The sequence below is a fragment of the Macadamia integrifolia genome, chromosome 8, assembly GCF_013358625.1.
Source record: "Macadamia integrifolia cultivar HAES 741 chromosome 8, SCU_Mint_v3, whole genome shotgun sequence".
Lineage (NCBI taxonomy): Eukaryota > Viridiplantae > Streptophyta > Magnoliopsida > Proteales > Proteaceae > Macadamia > Macadamia integrifolia.
Window position 1 is genome coordinate 32,608,077 of NC_056564.1, and position 21,051 is coordinate 32,629,127.

Here is a 21,051-nt window from a genome sequence, read left to right on the forward strand (position 1 = left end):
ATAGAATACAAATATGATTATTTTTCCCCTGGTGTTTTCTTAATATCTGGACCTTTCCGATTTTACCCAAAACTCCTAAATAGTCTTGTTTTTCCGTTTCAACCATATTTGTAAAATTTTGTTACAAATCTCATATTGATTGGACTATGAGAACAATTTTATGGATTCTTAACCTTTCGTGCAATTTTTGTTACATCCCTAGCAAAGTTTGACCTTGATCACGGCACGGATAAAAGTACTCTAAGAAAGATTCACAGCAATATAAGTTGTGTCAAAAATCAAAATTGGCTGAGCGAATCAAAATATATCAATGTTTTTATTTTAAATCGTTAAAAAAGAATTAAAAAATTTTAAAATATAGTAAAATATATATCAAATGGCTCAAGTGCTGCCTTGTGCCTGATGTTTTCAACCATAAAAGCAGCCGTACGTGCACAAACCTCGTGTGCCACTTCACCTACGGATCAGAATCCTCCGCCGCGCAACACATATGGCACAAATTTAAAGGAGCACCTTAAGCTGCGTGTTTATGTCTTAGGCTCCGTGTCTGAGGATTCTCAACCCTTAAATCTATGCTATACTGTAACGCACTACAGAGCAGCCGGCACGCCACCCACCCACCCCATAAAAGCCAAGCTGAGGCTGGCTTGCGTGCACATCGGGCAGGCCTTGGCATATATGCTGGCCAGCCTGCCCACGCTCGTGCCCATATACGCCAGGCTCGGCCCATACCACATTTTTTTGCGAACCCAGTTTTGGGAGTTAAAAATTCTGATTGGGGTTGGGGTTGGGTTTGGGTTTTAAGTATCGGTATTGTGTTGATTGTATCAAATCATATTTGGCTGCGAGTTGAGACTGATCCTCGATTTTTTTACTGATTCGAATCAATTATCTTCATTATTTCAGTGGGTAAAAGTAAAACAGTAAAAGTAATTCATCCAAAAAATTTTCATTCATCCAAAAAAAAAAACAGTAAAACTCTTATACCTCATAAAAAAGCAAGGATAAAACCAACTGATACGTGTCAATCCGATCTGAATCAGTATCGGATTCCGATCCCATCCCTTAAATCCATGCGTTGTGGTTGGCGTTTTAAGTAAGTATTTTTTTTTTTCCCGAAGATAGCTCACTCCCCCTCTTTCAAGCGGTGCTTTCATCTCCTTCGTAACTCCCCTTAGATTAACATATTTCCGAAAATACCCCACCTAGCCATATTTGCCGATTCGAAACTTTGCCACACAAGCCACATTTCTGTTGACCCAACAACAGATTCTAGTGAGTCTGATGCGCATACACGGGGTAGCTTTCCCATTTTTGGGGTTTTTTTTTTTTTTTTTCTTTTTCAATTCCTGTAAAATGGGATAATTTGACTCACTGTGTATGCTATGTTCTAATTTTCTTGGAGTCAGAACGTAACTTTTTAGGACACTTTTGGTCCTACGACTAGTTTGATGATTTTGGCACTTAAATCCCAAAAAATTGAAATAAATTAGGGCTTCTTTAAAAAAAAAAAAAAAGCCATTCCCCCTACGTAAGGATTCTGCAAGTGCAAAATCCGGGGCGAGAACTAAATTCGGGTTTCTTTACCAAAAATAAAATAAATTAGGGTGTCTTATGTTATTGAGAAAAAGCATGATTTAGCCACTTTTAGTGTCCTTCGGATATTATTATAGTACTAGGGGTTGGTTATATTTGAAAAATAACAAAATAGTGAAAAGACTAATACAGAATAAGTAGTATGACATTAAATAATCAATTAGAAAGGGTAAACTAGACATTTCAATATCTTTTATTAAAATCTCCCAAGAAAATCAAAAACTTTAACTAAATTTCTTAAGAAATGATTAAAATGTAATTGAGTATAACTAAGTTCTCCAACATAGATCTCTTGTCCCCAACACGGTTTCAAAATTTTCTTCTTCCTTTTTTCTCTCCTTGTTTTATAGGAATAAAAGTCTCTTTCCACAAAATAGGAAACTAAAAAGTATCTCTTTCAATCCAATCTCCCTACTCTCTCTCTCTCTCTCGCTCTCTTCAACAATCACCGGAGACAAGAGAGGCTTGGTAGATGATTTTGGGGAAGATAGGTTATGTTCAATTAGCATTTAACCCATTATTACTAAATTTCAATTGATTATGATTTTCTTTGATTTTTTTTTATTTGGATAATTAGTGTGATTTTACTCAATTAACCTTTAAATTTATTCTCAACCACATTGTTTGCTGCTGTTTTAAGAGGGTAATAGGTGTCTTGTTATATTTGGATATATAACAGACCCTTGTTATGTTAATAATTTCCCACCTTTTTTTTATTTGAAAATAAAATTGGTTTTAAAATCGGGTAAATGATTTTTACCATTTTCCCCCTAAAAGGGTAGTTTGGTCTTTTCTGTCTAGAAATACTAGAAAAGACCCCAAAAAAAAAAATTCTTGGAAAAAAGAGATGATGTGTATTTTCATGTTTTCCGATGATTTGAATGTATTCCGAATCTGTGTTATGTATATATGCATATATTTTCATATTTAGCTCCTAAGGGGTATTTTGGTTATTTTTATTTTTAATTCTAAAAAATACTTAAAATTATTAAAAATAAATATTTCATTTATTATTGTGTATAACCATATATTAAACTACATCTCACTGTTTTAAGTGTTAACATGTATTTTAATGGTATCATGTGATTTTGGTTTAATTACTTAATGCATACCTTTTTTTCATATTTTATGGTACATTTGCTTTAATACATTTAATGTAATAAGTTTAGAATGTAAATTTCCTGTCATAATATTGATTATAGATAAAAGTATCTAGGATGCATTTTTTTTTTTTTTTAATTATTGAATGCATGTGCTATTTTATATTTCCATATTTCCATCTTCGCCTATTATGTCATGATCATTACGAAATTATAAAATTTCTTTTCTGATGTTTTAAAATTCAAATAAAATGCATGAATTCTCCATATAACCAAGTAGCAAAGTAAGCAAATCTGGTTGTTCGACCTAAGTAAGCATATCGGTGTGGCTAAGGAGGCGAGGGAACCAAAGGTTGAGCTACATAGTCTTAGGTGCAAAGCCTTTTAATGGTAGTTATAGGGCAACTTGCTATCAAGTGAGCTACAGGTAATAGAAAAGACCTTCCAAAATTTTCAAGCTAGCTTAAAAAAAAAAAAAAAAAAAAAAAAAAAAAAAGTCACCTGATTCACTCCCTCTTGAGTGTTGCAATTCGATCTAACACTTTTATTTCTCTTTGTTCATTCCGTCATGTTGAATCTTCATTGTTAATTTCCTTTTCAAATCTTGTAAGAAATTGTCGTTTGGTAAAATTGATGAAATATCTTGGTTTTCAATTTCCTTGTTCATTCATTTTGACTCTCAATATTGCATGTCTGTGTGTCGGAGTATTGATGATGGAAACCTCTTAAGCTTTCCATAAGCATTATCCCTTTCCAAAGAACCAGGAACCTAGAAGGTCTCGTCTCATGTGGCTCAAGATGGGAGGCCACCTTTGATCTATAAATTTCCCAAACAAACTCCAATTATCATAATCTATTGGTCACCATGTCGAGTCTTAGTTTTTTCTTCAAAAAAGAAAAAATACACTGATATGGCTCACCTATAGCCTGCCATTCCAATACCTTCAATCCACCGTGGCCTATCATCCCCTAGGGTTTGATGAAGAGGACATTTTGACACAATGTCACCCTAACCTATGATGTTTTCTTGAAAGAGAAGGATCCTCAAGTGAAAAGTTTCGGGTTGAGGCCTAAAGTACGTCCGACATGATCCCTATTAAGGGTATGTATGTAGCTTGATAAAATTCTAGCAGGTGCGATCATTGAAAAAAATAAAATAAACATATAATTTTCAAAGAAGAAAAAAAAAAAAAAAAAAAAAAAAAAAAAGAAGAGAATTGTAGAATTCTAAAATCTAAAGGAATAAAAATCAAATGGCACCAAATTCTCGGTTAGACCGTAGGGCATATTTGAGCATTTATCATCTTTTGGAACCCACTCCTAAGCTACATTACAATCTCATAAAGTCCTGGTAAGTTATATGATGATGAGATTTTCTGGTGATAGTTTCGGTCTCACTTGGTTATGGGTTATGACAGAGCTCTGTCATCAACAGTCTCACACTAAGGAGAGAATCCCCTTTTACAACTTTCTTACCACCAGTAGAAGCCTGCAAGCAAATGTTCAATTCACTAAAAATTAAGAGAGAATCTAAAGAAGATATTCTACATAAGATAAACAACTAGAAAATTATAATCATTTCCACAAAAAGAAAGTTGGAAACAAACAAGAGAAACCACCTTTCAGAACTCATTACTAATGCAGAAGTGATCAAGCCCTGGGTATATCCTTGCTAGGGCCAACAGAAGGCAAAAAGAGTTGGCAAGAAAGGATTATATATTGAGTTGGCCTACTGCCAAAAAAAAATATTAATAAAAATATTTATTCAACTATGTTCTTGAAATCTTTATTTTGACACCAAGATCTGGGTCTTTATATAGAGCTAGAAGGTAAACTTGATTATAAACATCTAAACAGGAGAATCAAAAACACAGGCCATCTTTTAAAAAAGAAAACTTAATCTGAAGCCTTGTTGATTACCAAAAAAGATTCAAAGCTGAGTAAACTTAATCTGAAGCCTCCACATTTCAACTACTTTCAAAGGTTTTCGACAAGCTTATTAGTGAGAAATTGTAATACAAATGCTCAGGATATTATCCACCGGAAACACATAGCTTACCAATCCTGAAAACATCAAATTTCTGCACTCCAAAAATTTTAGGATGAAATCCCACCAACCAACAAACCCACCCTTAAAAAATTAACAAGAAAGAGAAACAGACAATAGAAAACTAAAAGAGAGTGCCACCATGAGATTTCAATATTCTATTGCAAAGTGAAGCAAAATTTTCTGCACACTTACTTCTGTGTGCCAGAAAATATATTCAAATTAACCACAGGAAAAGAGAGGTCTGATCCGTTACAAAATAACTATGGTGTAATGTACAATGTCCAATCATCACAGGAGATGAAGAAAATCACAGAAGGGGAAAAAAACCAATGTAAAAGAGTATGAACAGTAACTACTCACAAAATCCATAGATTTAGAAACACGTCCATAGTTCATTCGATTATGAATTCTTTCATAGAATTAGGACTGTAGAGGAGGTCAAATGATTTGCTGCCAAGACTGTCTTTAAGGATTGTGATCTGGCCTTCTTTCAGAAGAATGTCTTCATCAAGAACTTCTATCTTCTTCTTCAACATGTTAACTTCAGAATTTAGCAACATGTTCTTCTCACTGTATTGTTTCACTTCCTCCCACATCAAATCTCGCTCCTCAGTAACTTTTGGCAATATTCCTTTTGTAATCATCAACTCTTTTGTGCATTCTTGCAAGTCACATTTAAACTGGTTTATACTCTCATCCTTCCTTAGCATCTGTTTATTACACAATTAATGTTATTCATAAACAGCACTATATAGGGAGGGAAAAAAGACGAGGGTGGGGGGAGGCTGGAACTAGTCAGGAAAAGCATGGGCAAAGTGACTGTTGACAATCATGATTTTTTTAACCATAGACTAAAGAATATATAATTATAAAATACAATACAAAAATAAAGTTCTCTTCTAAAAAATAAATAGATTTTAATGGGAAAATTCATGCAGAAATAATAGGAGAATTTGCAAAAAGAGAAGAAGAGGCAGAGGAAGAGGGAGAAGAAAGAAGAGAACCCAAGGGGAGGGAAAAAGGAGAGAGAGAGAGAGAGAATAACCAACCTCAATATTTACCAAATCAACGAATTCCCATCAAATTATGGGGTGATCCTAGGCTTACATTGCTTTGTATAAAACTGAAAACTAAAAAAAGATAAATCTCTACAAAAGGCAATCGATGGGCTGATGCGGAAGTATCCTAAACTGAATACAATAATAAAGGATAAAAGAAACTTCTCCCATGTGTGGACCGAAAAAAGGACAGAAAAAGGAGTGACCTACACTAACTTAACTACCTAACAAGTAACCCAAATAAATAAGGAAACTTCCCCCAGCCGCAGGTTGCTTTTTGGAAGATTCCTAGCTAACCACTCTTAATGAAAGAAGAAAAAACAGAAAAAGAGAACTCTTGAATTGGGATAAGATGGGATTTCCTAAACTATTAAGGAAACAAATTAAAACAGAAAACTAAGACTTAATCAGCTCTGGCATTTAATATTCAGTAGTGCAGCCAGAGTACAAGACTGAATAACAAATAAGATAGGAAAACAAACCCCCATAGTCCACGACTTTGTGTGCTTTAAGTGTACCAAGACTTGAACAAGGGTTTAGTGGTGAACCAGAAAATCACCCCAAAACCAGAACCACAAGGGCTGCTGTGATCATGATCCTGCATTGAGACTGGAAGGGGATACAAATGGAAAACCATTCAAGAACAGACCCAAAACAAAAAGTGCGCTCCCACAACTGCTGACTCCAGCAAAACAATACCAATAAGGAACAAGGACGCTATTGCGGGGGGGATAAGCAAGAAGAAATGAATAATTAGAAAAATGCCAAGAGGGAATGGGGTTAGGTGCAGAAGGAAAACAAGAAACCTAAGAATCATAAGTAAGATGCCCAGAATTGTATCAAAATCCCAGATAAACTGCAAAAACATACATGTCAAGCCATTAGACCTCTAGATCAAAAATATTTACAGAGATTCTTTGTCGTTAGTAACTAAGACTAAATAAAAAACTGTAGGTTCTTTACAAGGAGTGGAGGAACTGATGCAGTTGTATTAGGCATTAATCCTGTATTAAGGCCTATGTCCAAGCTTGGTAGGCCCATAAAGTGCTGGTGGCAGTCAATAGGCTGAAATTAACCTCTGGGAAGAAATACTATCGGTTGGACCTTATTTTTCTGGGTGTCATTGTAATGGGCCAAAATTAAAATCCCATAAAGTGGAGATAAAATTAGTATATGGGATGAGCAGTTGAGTGTCTAAGTTAGATGGTTTCATTGTAATGGGACTAATTTAAAATCCCATAAAGTGGGGATAAAGTTAGTATATGGGATTAGCAGTTAAGTGTCTAAGTTAGAATATAATACTTAATAGCTAGATAGAGTTTTATTTAAAGTTTATTTACTTTATTGAGTGTGTGAGTGTGATTAGGAGTCCTTTTATAACTTATAAGCCAATTTAGGAATTTTAGAAGGTATTTCTATATGCAATACACCTCCATCAATTAGAGAAAATTAAGTAAAAAATATGAGTTTTTTTAAGGAGTTCGGGTGCTATTGAGTAGTGCATATGGGATTGGTCTACCATACCTGATTTCTTCTCTTCCCTCCTCTTCTGTTCTCTTCTCCTCTCGTCTCCCACAATTTTCATGTTTTCTCTCTTCTACCTAACAAGAAGATAGATCTTATCTCTATTCTCCCCTCCCCTTCCATTGATCTAGTTTCTTCCCTTAAACAGTTGCTTCCTTTATCTCAGATCCTACTATAGATTTGATCATTGAGCCTGCTTGCATCTGATTGCATTAGGAACTTTACAATTTACTGAATTAGGTAATGGATGGGAATCCAATCATTGTCTCACAATTTCCTCCCATCTTAGAAGCAGATCTGCCATTTGGGTTCTCCACAAGCCCAAGAAGAAGAATCATTCTTCTGTGGATTAAGTACGAGTCTAAACGGTTGAGCTGCAACTTTCAAGACACAGAGAACCATACAGATGTATACTAACTGGATTCAAAAGAGAAGACAAAGATCCTGTATTCCTGTTTTTCATAGAACAATGACAACATGCAGGAACACATAATATATACCCATAATGTTCAAGTCTTTGACATTCAGGTATTCCTATGACGCAAAGGCATAAAATTTGGCATCGTTTATGTACATCCCAAAATGTGAAGTTGCACATGTTATGTAGTGTGCATTGACTTTAGACTGAGTCAGAGATGATAACCAAACACAAATAACAAAGACTGCATAAGATTAATGTATTATAAATTTATAACTGTATGGTGATATATGAAATAGGATGAGAACTAAATAGGCAGGGCAGCAGTTAAAGAATTCATGCTCACCTTAATTTCAAGTTCCTTCATCTTGTGGCTCACACAAGAAAAAGCATCTAAAGTAGATTGAACTTCACATCTAAGGTTCTCGTGACCCCGTACCACTGTTGCCACCTCAGTTTGCAATTGCTCAATTTCCAATTCCTTTGAATACAATTTTTCCCTCAATATACTTGTTAGTAGAGTTTCTGCCTTGAGCTTGAATTCGATATCATCACCCTATACAATTAAAAAACATGAAAAAATAAAATATAAAGCATAAAGGACAAAACAAGATACCATTTGTGAAGAGGTTATCTTTTAGTTAGAATTATTCTGCGGGTAATTTTTTTCATGACTCAATAAGATTTTCAAGCATAATTTTAAGCAGCAATTTACCTCAAGGACCCAAATATTTCCATTCCCACCACCCTCCCTGCACTGTGACTGAGATTTGAGAGGTATTGGGTTGGACTTCTCATGCAACACTTCAGCTATGGAATGCAGACTTCTTGTCATATTTTCAAATGCCCTCTTAAAACTCTGGACTTTCATATCTGACTCCACAATAAAGTACAGATCTAATCCATTCTTAGATACTAGACCCTGATCAGTGTCTGATACTACTTCAGAAGTCTTTCCTGCTTTCCCCTTGATGAATTCCAATAACTTTACACATAACTGGCTGCAGTCATTGAGTAATGACAGCCCTTGCTTCTGTAAGCATTCAACCCGGGCCAACAGCTCCTGGTCTAGTTTGAAGTATAAAAACCCACCATCATTTGCAGTGGCCCTCAGGCGGTCCAGCAAATTAATATTCTCATGCCGAAGGGACTCAACTTCAAGTCGGTAAGATTCCACCTCTTTTCTTAAAGATTGTTCCACCCCCATTAATCTCACTTGTTCCATCTGCAATTTACCGAAATGATTGTCAAACTTATCTGATGACTGCTTCCTTTCAATTTCCTCAACAAGTCCTTGTCGCAACCCACCAATTGTCTTCTCTTGTTCACTGTAGGTCCTCTGTAACCTTGTAACAGCCTTTTGCAACTCTTTGTTTTCCTTCTCTTTATCGCTGTAGCTTCTGTGAATGCAATCACGATCTGCTTCAGCTGCTTGTACACGCTCTTGTAGTTCTAACAATGTCTGCCTTAGATCCTCATTCTCCCCTCTTGCTTCTTCCACCCTTACAATAAGTTCCTTCAATTGAAGCTCAGAATCTGTTATCCGGTTTTTTCTCTCCATATCTCTGCCATTAAGAGCAGATACCTCTCTTTGGAGGGAGACATTTTGCTCTGCTAGCTCCCTTACCCTCTCCCGGAGCCTCTGCTCTTCTGATTGGCACTTTTCAAGCTTAGAGGACCAGTCTCTTGATCTTCTGTCTAACTCTTTGTCTAATCTCGACTGCAACTCTTTCTTCTCCTTCTCCAGTTGCCGGGTTCGGCAGTCCAATTCAACCTTCGACACCTTTAGGGCATCATTAGCATAGGCCCTCTCAGCGATACGACTCTGTAACTGGGCTGAGACCTCAACAGCCAAGTTTCTCCTCTCCTCAGTGAGGGTTCTAATTTTCTGGAAGATTGTTGATATACTGAATCCACTATCTCGAAGAAGGATTTCATTTTCAACCTCTTCTGAAAGAAGCAACACCCTTTCTGCAGCTTCCTCTGCTTTCCTATGTAATTCCTCATCATCAATGTCCTCTTCTGGTTTCACTGAGTGCAGACCTCCTGGAGCATTACCAACAAAACATTTATGTTCCTGAATGCCATAACTTTCCTCCCTATGGAATCCATTCATACAACTTCTCGACAAAACCCCATCTGAGATTGGATGCACATGTGCATCTGAGTAGTAGTCAAATATATCTTCAACTGTAGTTGGAGTTTCAGGGTTGAGACCCCTGGAAGTAGTCTTAGCTTTATGGGGGGATAACTTATGGAGTCTCTCAACGACATTCTTTACATTTTTCTGTGCAGGTTCAGCTCCAAAGTCATTTCTCTTCCACCCTCTGGTAGAATGGCTAATGTTTGTCTCCCTCATTTCCCCGAAATAGTAAGATCTAGCATTCACTTTACCATCTGTTGGTGAAGGTGGTGCTGAGGGCTGAACTCGAGGGGGGAGTCCACTACCCACATTTCCATTACATTTAAGGTTTCTTTGAGACAAACTATTCTTGGTATCCAAGTTCCTTTCCGGTTGCTGTTCACCATCAATGTAAAGGTCTAATGTCTCGTTTGAGGAATGATTTAAGCAAGTTGAATCGCATTTAAAAGGGACTGAATCAGAGCTACAAGAAGAGTTCCCTGACGATTCATGGTAAGATCTAGATGAATTACGAGAAGCAGGCTTCTCCACTCCATATACCTTTCGAATATTATCTCCATCAACTCTTCCCGACTTGGATTGTTGCTTCTCTGGAGTAAGAGATCGCCGTCTAATACAAAGCAAAGTCCCAAGTAATCAGTAAAACTATAGGAAATTCTTTAATTAAAGGGGGTAACAGATGTTAAATGATTAAACATGCAAAAAAAAATTGAATAAACTAAATAGCTTACCGAACTGGAAAATCAGAGACTTGGGGCAGAATGTTGCTGCTAGTAGGAGATTTACTTGGATCAGTTGAGCGAGTTAAGTTTCTCTCTCCCAGACTACCACTATATACAGCTGAAGAAAATGAGAGGCTCCGTCTAAGACCTGAAGGACCTGGAATCTTGTCACTCACTTTATTTTTTACTCCATTTTCCCATGGGGTCTCACAGAAAACCGTTTCACTGGTCAGTGGAGGGGCTGGGTTGCTATTTCCACTGCTAGATGCAGATGATCTAAAAAAGAATAACTTCCTCATCTATATATTCCTAGAAAGACCAGTCCACTGTAATTCATGAAAAGTTCTTGATAGCTAAAAAACCCCTTGCTAGAAACCTTCTCCTGTAGCCACAAGCTCCAACCCCTCTGATCATTTAATGAGTCATGGCGGCTGATAAAGTTAAAATTAATAAGATGATATAACTGAAACAAGATTGGGAAACAAATGGAGGTTTTGGATACACTACAAATTAATACATGCATAATATAAGCATTTGACACAGAGTCCACCTAAGTCCAAGAGTTTATACAAATCATCGTAGAAAAGAACAACAACAACAACAACTCAGTCTTATCCCAACTAAATGGGATCGACTACATGAATCCATGCAAAGACAAAATATTAATAATAATAATAATATGAGTAAAATGAAAAGAACACAGCCAACACCCTTCACAGAAAAGAATGAAAAATAAAAGAAAATTGGAATACAGAAATTAGAAATTTGATCCAATGAAAATATAAAAGAAAGGGATAAATCAATTCATAGAAATGAAAGACGTAACTTCTGAATCTTCCCAATTACATGCATGTCCAATTTTCCACTATAATCAGGAAAGAGACCTGCATGCAGAATTCCAATCAGAGGGTCTTCTCTCACAACTTATGTGGCAAATATAAAAGCAACCACACAAAAACGATTCTGGAAACTAGATAAAACACAAACAAGGTACTCAAGGGAACTTAATGTCAAGAGCTTTCCTCCATATAAATCTCCCCACTATGATACTCCAAAAGACGACACACTGAGGTTGGAGAATAAGAGTAAATAGACCCTAACAAAATGTCCTCAGTAACAAGAAAAATGTTTTCAGAGTCCATTTATAAAACAAAAGCTCCTTCCCACCGACACCCAAAAAGAAAGGAAAAAGGAACCCCACCCCAACCCCCCTGAAAAAGAAAAAAAAATTGAATGTGAGGCTTCAGACACTAGGTGCAAAAGAGCAAAAGGAAAATCTGTTCCCATTACTGTAACAAACCAGAACAATATAAATGTAGTTTCTTATAGTATTCACAGAATCTCAAATCAAAAGTAGCAGCACACAAGAAAGCAAGGTCTCTATATCTGACATGCATAAACAGAGATGGATTAGTGAATGTGATAGCAGAAGTCTATGAGTAGATTTGAACTCAAGAAGCCATTAAAATACAGAGTGATCACAATAGCATTAGTTCTACATACAATAACACTAGAGTGGGTTTTGGACCTTTGGTACCTCAATTCAGGATGTGAAGAAAGTACAGTACAGTAAGTGTATAGAAAGAGAAATCTTTGATTTCCCTAACAATACTACACTTTGGAATCTTTCACCAGAAACCCACGAACCTCGGATGTTCCAAATGACCTAAATACCATTCTATTTTCTCCTACGTCTTCTGAAGTCAAAACTTTAAACCCTGAAAACCCTTAAAATCCAATCTCCTATAAGAAATGGCAGAGATTCAGAAACAACCCATCTAACCCATACTAGAACTTCGCAAGAAGCAATAAAACTAAGATACATAGTAGATAGTGTAGATCCAACCCTTTAAAAAAAGAATATATGAGTTTCAATCTTCCATCCAAATCAACATCAATTTCGTGAATCAACAGAAATAAAAAATTCAAGAAAACAAATATTGAAAGGTGAAACAAGAAATACATCAGGAATTATTCGATTCTCTCACCAGAAACTGAAAAACCCTACTGTGATTCACAACATCAGAAGCCCAATTATAAGCCAACAATTGAAGTTTGAACCCAAAAAACCTTCTAGAGCATTTACAGTGGCAAATAAATTGTCAACTTTTCTCAGAGATTCTAAAGTTCAGCAATTGAAGTAGCAAAACCCATCATCCATCAAGAATGGAAATGACCGTTAAACAACAAGATCGTTTCATGGGTTTTCGAAATTTGAAAAGAACTAAAAGACAGGGATTTCCAGGAAGAATTGAATTCAAGTAAAAAATTAAGTCTTTAAGACACTCAATCCATACTTACTTTTCCGAATTTGAACACAAATTAGCGAGTCTCTCTGTCTCTGGTCAGCGATCAAAAAGCTCAATTGAATTCCCAGATTTCTAAATTTCTAATTGGGTTTAAAAGCAGAAATAATCGACAGTAGCGATTGAGGAAGAAGTGAGTGAGGACGTCAATGTGAAAAGAAACAAAGAAAGAAAGGAAATACAAAATCTGAAATGGCGGAAAAGTAATCGTTACAGGTATCTACATTTCTTTAAAAGCCCCTGGGTTTCCATTAATGTACGAGATATGCCCTCTTCACCGTTATAGTTTTGAATTTCCTTTAATGCCATCAATATGGTTCTCATGGACTACATTGTCCCCCTTAAGTAGGGGTGAAAGTGTGAAACAGGGCAGGTTGGGTTAGGGTTTTGGGCTAGGTTTCTTAAAACCCTAACTCAATCCTAGGTTCTCAAAATTCAACCCAGACCTAACCCAGTCTTATTGGGTTCATGTTCAGGCCTAATCTTGTTGGGTTCATACCAACCCAACCTAGCCCTAATTGACCCTGTCAGGACGGGGTAGGGTCGGGATGGACTAGGTTGGGTTGACCCTGGATTCTACAATGGTTGGATTAACTTTGATTAACCTATTTTTGTCATTTATATCTTATACATTAAAAGATTATAGAAAAATGAAATACCAATAGGAGCCCTAAATTCTAATATAAAATTTCAGGGTTAAATTTCAGGTCAAGTTGGATCGGATTAGGCCGGATTGAGGCTTCAACCTGAGTACGATCCAACCCTGACCAAGGGTTGAGGTTTTTCAACCCTAACCCACCCTTAGGGTCAGAAAACTTGGTCTAAATCCTGTTCGAATCGTCATGAGTCATGACCAAACTTTAATCCCTACCCATAAGCTTGAAAGTTTTTTTTTTTTTTTTCCGTTTTTAGTTGAGATGAGAGTCTTTTGGGAGATGGGATTAATGAGTGCAATAGCAATAAGATCCGACCATGGTGGGACTGACAGGTATTTTTAACTTTATCTTCAATGATATCCTCAATTGGGTTAATGAGTACTTTGATTAGTGTCTAATCAAATTGTTGGATTTAGTGCATAATCCGGCCATGAGAAGCAAAACGCGCACCGTGACTTCTGGGCCATTTTCTATAACATTGGAAGGCATACGAATGCCCGAGGTTTTCGATACTATGGGATTTGGAGAGAATCATAATGTACGAAGCCTTACCCTTACTTCACTAAGAGACTACTTTTCGATTCAAACCCTCGACCATTAAGATCGCAATGAAGCAACCTCACCAATCACCATTTATATTGATAATGTGCAATATTATTAGGTAGAAATGGTTTAGAACTAAACAAATCCAAGCCCAGGTCAATATATGTGACAATGAGTATCAAAAAGATCTTTAGCTTAGACTAGTATACTGTATACCTAAATACATTATTTACAAATAACCTAAAATTTTGGATCAGTTGAATTAGATTGGGGCGATCCCCATGGATACCCCATGGACCGGGTCATATCAGAGTTGAATGAGAACCATTCAACTTTCACTGAAAGCAATGAAGAGCATTAAACACCAAGTATGAGTGGCCCAAGTTGTGAGTCGAACTTAGGATATCTGAGTTTACAGCTCGAACCAAGTTCATTGCTCACCAAATGTGCTACCGCCTTGGGTTAGACACCATTGAAAGTACCTTTTTGTAATATTGATACCATATTGAAAGAATTAAGTACTTTTTTGTAATATTGATTCCATATTGAAAGAATTCGATATCTCCTTTAATATGGTTTTGGTACCATAATTCAATGCGATAATGATATTGATACCGAATTGACACCCTTAAGACTCCTTATACACCAGAGACATAGGGCTCGTTTGATAATGTTTCTGTTGTTTCTGTTTCAAGAAACGGCAGAAACATAAATTTCTGTTTCTAGAAATATAAACGGAATTGAAGGTGTTTGATAAGTCATGTTTTTAGAAGTCGATAGTAACCAGTAAAAGAATAGCCACAAGTCGTTTCCAGAAACGGCGTGGGTCGTTTCTTGAACCATAAATAAGTAAAAATTTATATTTCTATTTTTGAAAATAAGTTAAACGAAACAGTTTTATCAAACGCTTTTTACTTCGTTTCTGCTGTTTCTGGAAACAAAAATTACAGAAACACGTTTCTTGAAACGTTATCAAACGGGCCCATAGAGTCTTGGTTGATTATTTTGTTTTGTGAAGGAAAAATTGGTAAATTGGCAATTAGAGGAGGACCCTTTGATTCTACTGACCGGCTCCTCCAATCGATTACCATCTATCCGTTGTGATTTCTTTCCTTTTTCTAAAACAAAGCCCCACCACGAAATCTTTTGAGTATTGGGACTTCGGCCCCAACTGAGCTGTCAGTGACGTCAATTTAATAAAAAACTAATTATTTAATCTTTGTCTTTTAAAAGAAAAATTATGTTTTTTTCTTTTTTTAAATTTCCCACTCACCTCGAGAATAAACTCAGTCAATGGTGTCTTTGTTGGTTCGGACTTGAGAGTCTCTTTTATTACAAATTGAGTAGGGCACTTCTGTAAATGAACGAACAAAGGAAAATCCGCCAAATTTCAAATCATGTTCACGCAACAACATTAATTGCATTTTGTATTTCAAAATTTGGAATATTTTTCAACATATATATTTGACATTTTGAATTCAGTAGTTGTGTGCCCATAATAAAAGAGGAATTAAATCAACATTACTAATGCTAAGCAAAATGCTGCTAAGTAATGCTGATTACTCGGAATATTGAAGGACTGGTTCTTTAATCTATGGAGGTTAATACCATGTAATAGTCAATTTCTATTCCTGATCAAGTTGCTCCTCTTCGTTGTTACACCCTGCCTTCACTCACCTGAAGGTTGGTGACATGGACACGCACATGTATTCATAATCCATCCAAGATACACGATGTAGTACTTTAAGCACATAAAGCTATGAAGTAATCCTATGATTGATGAGCACAATAATGTGTGAAATCTTAGGGATATAAGTGTATATTTTGCCCCACTTTGGATAATACTACTTTTACTTTTTATTATTTTTTTTTTTTTTTCAGTTTCCAAGTCTACAAGAGAAAGTGCTTAAAATGAATCAAGAACCAATTCAAAGGTGGGACCCACTCATTGGTACCACATTCTCTCTCCTACAAAATCCTGAAGATTATTCTCTCTCCTTGCCACTTCACAAGATCTTAAAGATGCTATGCAGAGATTCATTTCTTGTTTAATCAAGATTGCAAAATATTGGTTAATATTACAAGGAATGAATAGAATTTGTTAATTTTGGAAACGGATTCTCTCTTTCCTCACACAATATCTCAGAGAATGAGGATTTCTACCAAGATTTTATTTTATTTTATTTTATTTTATTTCTTTTCTTAAAGAATGTTTGTAAAAGGAAGGAGGTAAGAAAAAAATCCTACAAAAGCCCCTTCCTCCTCCCCCTCCTATTTATTATTCTCCTTAGTTTACTTTCTAGTTTATGCTTAGTTTTCTTCTTTCTCTCCCTCTCTCACTCTTTTTAATTTTAGTTCTTCTTTATTTTTGCTTTAATCACTTTTGTAATAGTTTTTGAGAAAATTGCATTGCCACCCCCTGAACTTCGGTCGTTATTCAACGCCACCCCCTGGACTTTTCGAAACTTCAATGCCACCCCCTAAAAATTCAAAAAATTTCAAATCGGTCCCTGCCGTTAGCCGACCGTGAGAAATGAATGAAAACCGATTAGTTTTTTTCTAATATACCCAAAATACCCCCACCTATTGTGAGAGGACAATATTGCCCTCTCCTTTATTTCCATCTCCTAAACCCATACCCATCTCTCATCTCTCATCTCTCATCTCACTCCTCTCACTCACTCGGCCGGACAAGAAGAAGTAGAAGACGAAGACCCTCCTCCGACGTGCGATTCTCCCCTCCTCCGGCGTTCCAATTAGGGTTTGTAGTTGTTTCGATTTGAGTATTTCTGATTACAGACTCTATTTAATCAGAATTGGAACTTGAAATTCTGTAGTTTTCTGCATTGGGGAAGCGATGGATGAGAAAACGGATGTCGTTAGTGCGAAAAAGGTTATGTCTCCATGCGATGTTGAAGCTCTGAAGAAATGTCTGGAGGAGAACAAGGGTGACTACGTGAAATGCCAATCTCAGGTGGAAGCTTTCAGGTCTTCATGTTCTCTGAAGAAACCAAATTCGGTCACTCAACCCTCGCCCAAGCTCAGACGTGGTTCCATGTCCGATCTTTAAAAAACTGTAAAAGTTATAGTTTGCTTCTAATACCTAAACAGGACAAGTAAATCATGTTCTTTTAATTGCAGACTTACATGATAATTCTCTGAAATCTATTTTGATATTTTCTGAACTGGTCTAATGGTTAGTACACAATTTAATCTTAAAATTTCTCAGCCTTGATCGTTTTCTATCCAGGTACAATTACAACTAACTCTGCAGATTGTTATACATTTGAATGTTCCCCTTTTGATGCTTATAAGAAGAGAAATCTCTTAATATACAAAATTGAGGTTTGGAGAAGAGAACTGGACTTAGATTTCATCTTTAGAATCAAACTCCTTCATGGTTTCCTCTGAACTTGGTGTTTCATTAACCTGTCTGCCGATAGCACGCCCTCTAACCATGTGACAATATTGAATGCTAAACCTTCCAATACTCTTGAGTAGCTCTCTAAGATTGCTTGCCCTACGTCCTGCAAGAAAAGATCGTGTTTTAATATTGACATTTTAACATTATTAGATATACAGAATGACCAAGCTGAGCTCTGGGCACTTACCCTATTGTATTGGATTTTACTTGTGTCCAAGGTTGTCTGGGATAGTTCTGGGAACCTTTGCAGTATAAAGAATCGCACGCCGGAGGAGGGGAGAATCGCATGCCGGAGGAGGGGAGAATCGCGTTGCAGGTGGGTCTTCGTCTTCTTCTTCTTTTTGTCCGGCCGAGTGAGTGAGAGGAGTGAGATGAGAGATGAGAGATGAGAGATGTGAGATGGGTATGGGTTTAGGAGATGGAAATAAAGGAGAGGGCAATATTGTCCTCTCACAATAGGTGGGGGTATTTTAGGTATATTAGAAAAAAACTAACCGGTTTTCATTCATTTCTCACGGTCGGCTAATGGCAGGGACCGATTTGAAATTTTTTGAATTTTTAGGGGGTGGCATTGACGTTTCGAAAAGTCCAGGGGGTGGCGTTGAATAACGACTGAAGTTCAGGGGGTGGCAATGCAATTTTCTCATAGTTTTTTATATCAATTAATGCAAGTACTCTTTTATTCTTATTCAACCTTTTATGTTTATGATCTATGCAATTGAGTTGTAATTTTTAAAGTTATAGTTCTAGGCTTAGATCTAGGTGACAAGATCATGAGCCATGGAGCATTTTTTTTTTCAAGTCAGTTTTTTTTTTTAAGATTTGTTTTCTCTAGTACTAGAAATTTCAGATTTAGTTTATTCCAGATTTGGTTTTTAGTACTGGTAGTATCTCAAATCACCCAAGCTTTCAAGTTCAAGCATTGAAGTTCAAGTAAGTAGGCTCTCTCAATAGTCTTCTCTCCCCCCTCTCATTCCCTCTTCTGACTACCCATTATTTCTTAATTTAGGATTTTAATTTCAGTCATTACATTATTGCTATCCCTTTCCCCCAAGGTTCATGGCTAGTGTATGTGTTGGCTTTGCCCCTCCTAGCCATAGAACCATCAATTTATTGCTTTTATTTTAATTTTCCCCATTTTCCCTAAAGTCAAGTAGAGTAACCCTTGTAAGAGTGACTCTCTGGTCAAGTAGGGAAGCTCATATTATGATGCATTCCTCGGGCTAAGTAGAGAAATCTACTTGTGAGTCTCTCTCTAGCTTTCTCCCATTTCTTTTACTTTATTTTTATTTCAGTATTTTTTCTTTTATTTTTTTTAATTGCGTGGGTTGTTTATTTTTACTTATTTATTTATTTAATTTTAATTGCGTGGCTTGTGTCTTTAAATTCTTAGATGACGAATGGTTAGGACGTTATTTTAGATACATATGTTTAGGACGGTAGTTAGAATTATATCACAACCATTAATAGGTTCACTTTCGCATTATTAAAAGAAAAAAAATAAAGTGGCTGCTCTCCCTGAGTTCGACCCGTAGCTACATTGATCTGTACGCTTGCGGTTACATTTAAAATCTCAAACAAGTTTTTGGTGCCGTTGCCGGGGAGACAGTTTCGTGTTATTTTTCACTTTCTTTTGGTGAATCGGAGTGCTTTATTTGCTTTTTTTTTCTTTTCTTTTATTGAATTCCTGAGAAGATCAACTTGTAATAATAGTTGTATCAGTGGAGGTTGTCATGCCTCACAGTATCATAAAGATAGGTTTCGCCCTGTAGCAGTACCTCAGGAATTGACCTGAGCAACCACCCCTGCCGGTAAGATCCCAAAAATTCAAAAAAAAAATCAAATAAGAAAAAAAAAGGAGTTTCTTTCCATTCTTTTGTGCTTGTCTTACTTTAGTTGTGGGTAGTTTTCTGTTGCATGAGTGTGTGGTCCCGTGATTCTACCAATCGTTTAGTAAGAGTACCTATTTTTAGAATGGCAGAACAACCTAAGCCTACTTTAAAGGATATATTCTACCCAGCCAGGGCAACCCAACCTTCTTGCATTAGATTATCAGCTGCCACAGGGAACAATTATGAGCTTAAAACTCAATTCATCACTATGTTACCCCACTTCCATGGGCTATCTTCCGAAGATGCTTATTTGTTCCTGAGAGAATTTGAGGAAGTTTGTGTCCTCATTAAGATACAACAGCTCAGTGATGATGCTGTTAAACTTAGATGCATTACCTTTTCGCTCAAGGATGGAGCAAAAAGATGGTTATATGGGCTTCCAACTAATTCCATTACCACATGGGATCAGTTTACGGTAGCGTTCTTAAGAAACAAATTTTCCTTGCATAAAACAAACAAACTTAAGAGTGAGATTATGCAGTTCTGACAAAAACCTCAAGAGTCATTTTCTAGACTCATGGAAAGGTTCCAAGACCTTCTCCAAGAGTGTCCCCATCATGGGATTGACAAATGGCATCTTTGCCAAATAATTTATGAAGGGATAGACTACCATACCAAGCAAATGTTAGAGTCTATGTGTCCTATAGGCTTCACAGCTTATGTGGATGAAAATGAAGCTTGGAACTTTTTGGTTGACCTAGCTGAAAAGACAAGAGAATGGGAGTCTACTCAGGAAAGTGAGAGAACTATAGGAGGTAAAGGGTACTATATCGATGGGATAGTAACCAAGGAGGCCCATTTAGATAGCCTCATTAAAAGAATAGAAGCCCTTGTCCCTAAAGCACTTGCCCCAGTCCACCAAGTCCAAAATCAGGTCTCTATGTGTAATTGGTGTCACTCCCCTGGACATGTAATGGAAGAATGCCCCAACAGTTCTGGGGTCAATGAAAGTGTTAATGCTCTTTACTCGAACAACCCGTCTAGCAACACTTATAATCCAGGGTGGAGAAATCACCCTAATTTTTCATGGAGCCAAGGGAATCAAGGAGGTCCATCCAACTTTCACAACCAAAGGCTGCCTAGTCCCTAGAGGCCCAATTTTGCACCATTACCTAATTCTTTCCCTCGGCCTTATCTAGGTCTTCAGTCAAATTTAGCTAGGCCCCCTCTCCAAGCACCTTATCAACAACCCCCGGGGTTTACATCCACTGGAGAGGCGGCAAGAATTAGTGAGCTAGAGAAAAGCATGGCCCTTCTCATGACAAGCCACAATAATGTGGAGAGGCAACTCACCCAACTTGTCACAATCATACATGAGAAGGAGAAAGAAAAATTACCTAGTCAGCCAAAGCCGAATCCTAGACATCAAGTGCTGACTCCACAAGGGATACCTGCCCCTCAGCTCAATATTGTACAGAGTCAATAACATCAAGGGCCCTCCAACAAGTGTAATGCGGTATATACCCTACGGAATGGCCGAGAGTATCTACGGAATGGTCACTCATTCTTCAACATCTGACCTTTCTGTTGACACTCCGACTATCGAGGTTACTACTGTGCCTCCCATTCCAGGTTCGTCAGATGGACCTGAAGAGATTAAGGATGTTTTGGTGGAAGCC

General features: G+C 36.9%; 1 protein-coding gene and 1 long non-coding RNA gene across 4 annotated transcripts; both read right to left on the bottom strand.

Annotated features, from left to right (window-relative positions):
* Nucleotides 1-4,912: 4,912 nt before the first annotated feature.
* Nucleotides 4,913-13,115, bottom strand: LOC122085406 (protein bicaudal D-like). Of its 3 annotated transcripts, none has more exons than XM_042653825.1 (5): nt 12,913-13,115; nt 10,621-10,993; nt 8,462-10,499; nt 8,093-8,302; nt 4,913-5,456 (listed from the first exon to the last, which is right to left on the bottom strand). In XM_042653825.1, the coding sequence occupies exons 2-5, from the start codon at nt 10,908-10,910 to the stop codon at nt 5,139-5,141; spliced, it is 2,856 nt and encodes a 951-aa protein (XP_042509759.1). In that variant the 5' UTR covers nt 10,911-10,993; nt 12,913-13,115; the 3' UTR covers nt 4,913-5,138. The 3 variants fall into 3 exon arrangements, with proteins under 3 accessions (XP_042509759.1, XP_042509758.1, XP_042509757.1); XM_042653824.1 differs by having other exon boundaries at nt 10,621-11,017; XM_042653823.1 differs by having other exon boundaries at nt 10,621-11,042.
* Nucleotides 13,116-17,324: 4,209 nt separating this feature from the next.
* LOC122087737 lies at nt 17,325-17,826 on the bottom strand. The gene is made up of 2 exons (XR_006142820.1): nt 17,728-17,826; nt 17,325-17,643 (listed from the first exon to the last, which is right to left on the bottom strand). It is a non-coding gene; the product is annotated as an uncharacterized LOC122087737 (long non-coding RNA).
* Between the last annotated feature and the right edge of the window lie 3,225 nt (nt 17,827-21,051).

Bases quoted from the DNA above. Each gene is read 5' to 3' on its own strand.
- LOC122085406 (XM_042653825.1), bottom strand. From the start codon at position 10,910: ATGAGGAAGTTATTCTTTTTTAGATCATCTGCATCTAGCAGTGGAAAT. The intron at 10,500-10,620 runs GTAAGCTATTTA...GCTTTGTATTAG, and splicing joins GTCTCTGATTTTCCAGTTCG to ACGGCGATCTCTTACTCCAG. The intron at 8,303-8,461 runs GTAAATTGCTGC...TTAATTGTATAG, and splicing joins GAAATATTTGGGTCCTTGAG to GGTGATGATATCGAATTCAA.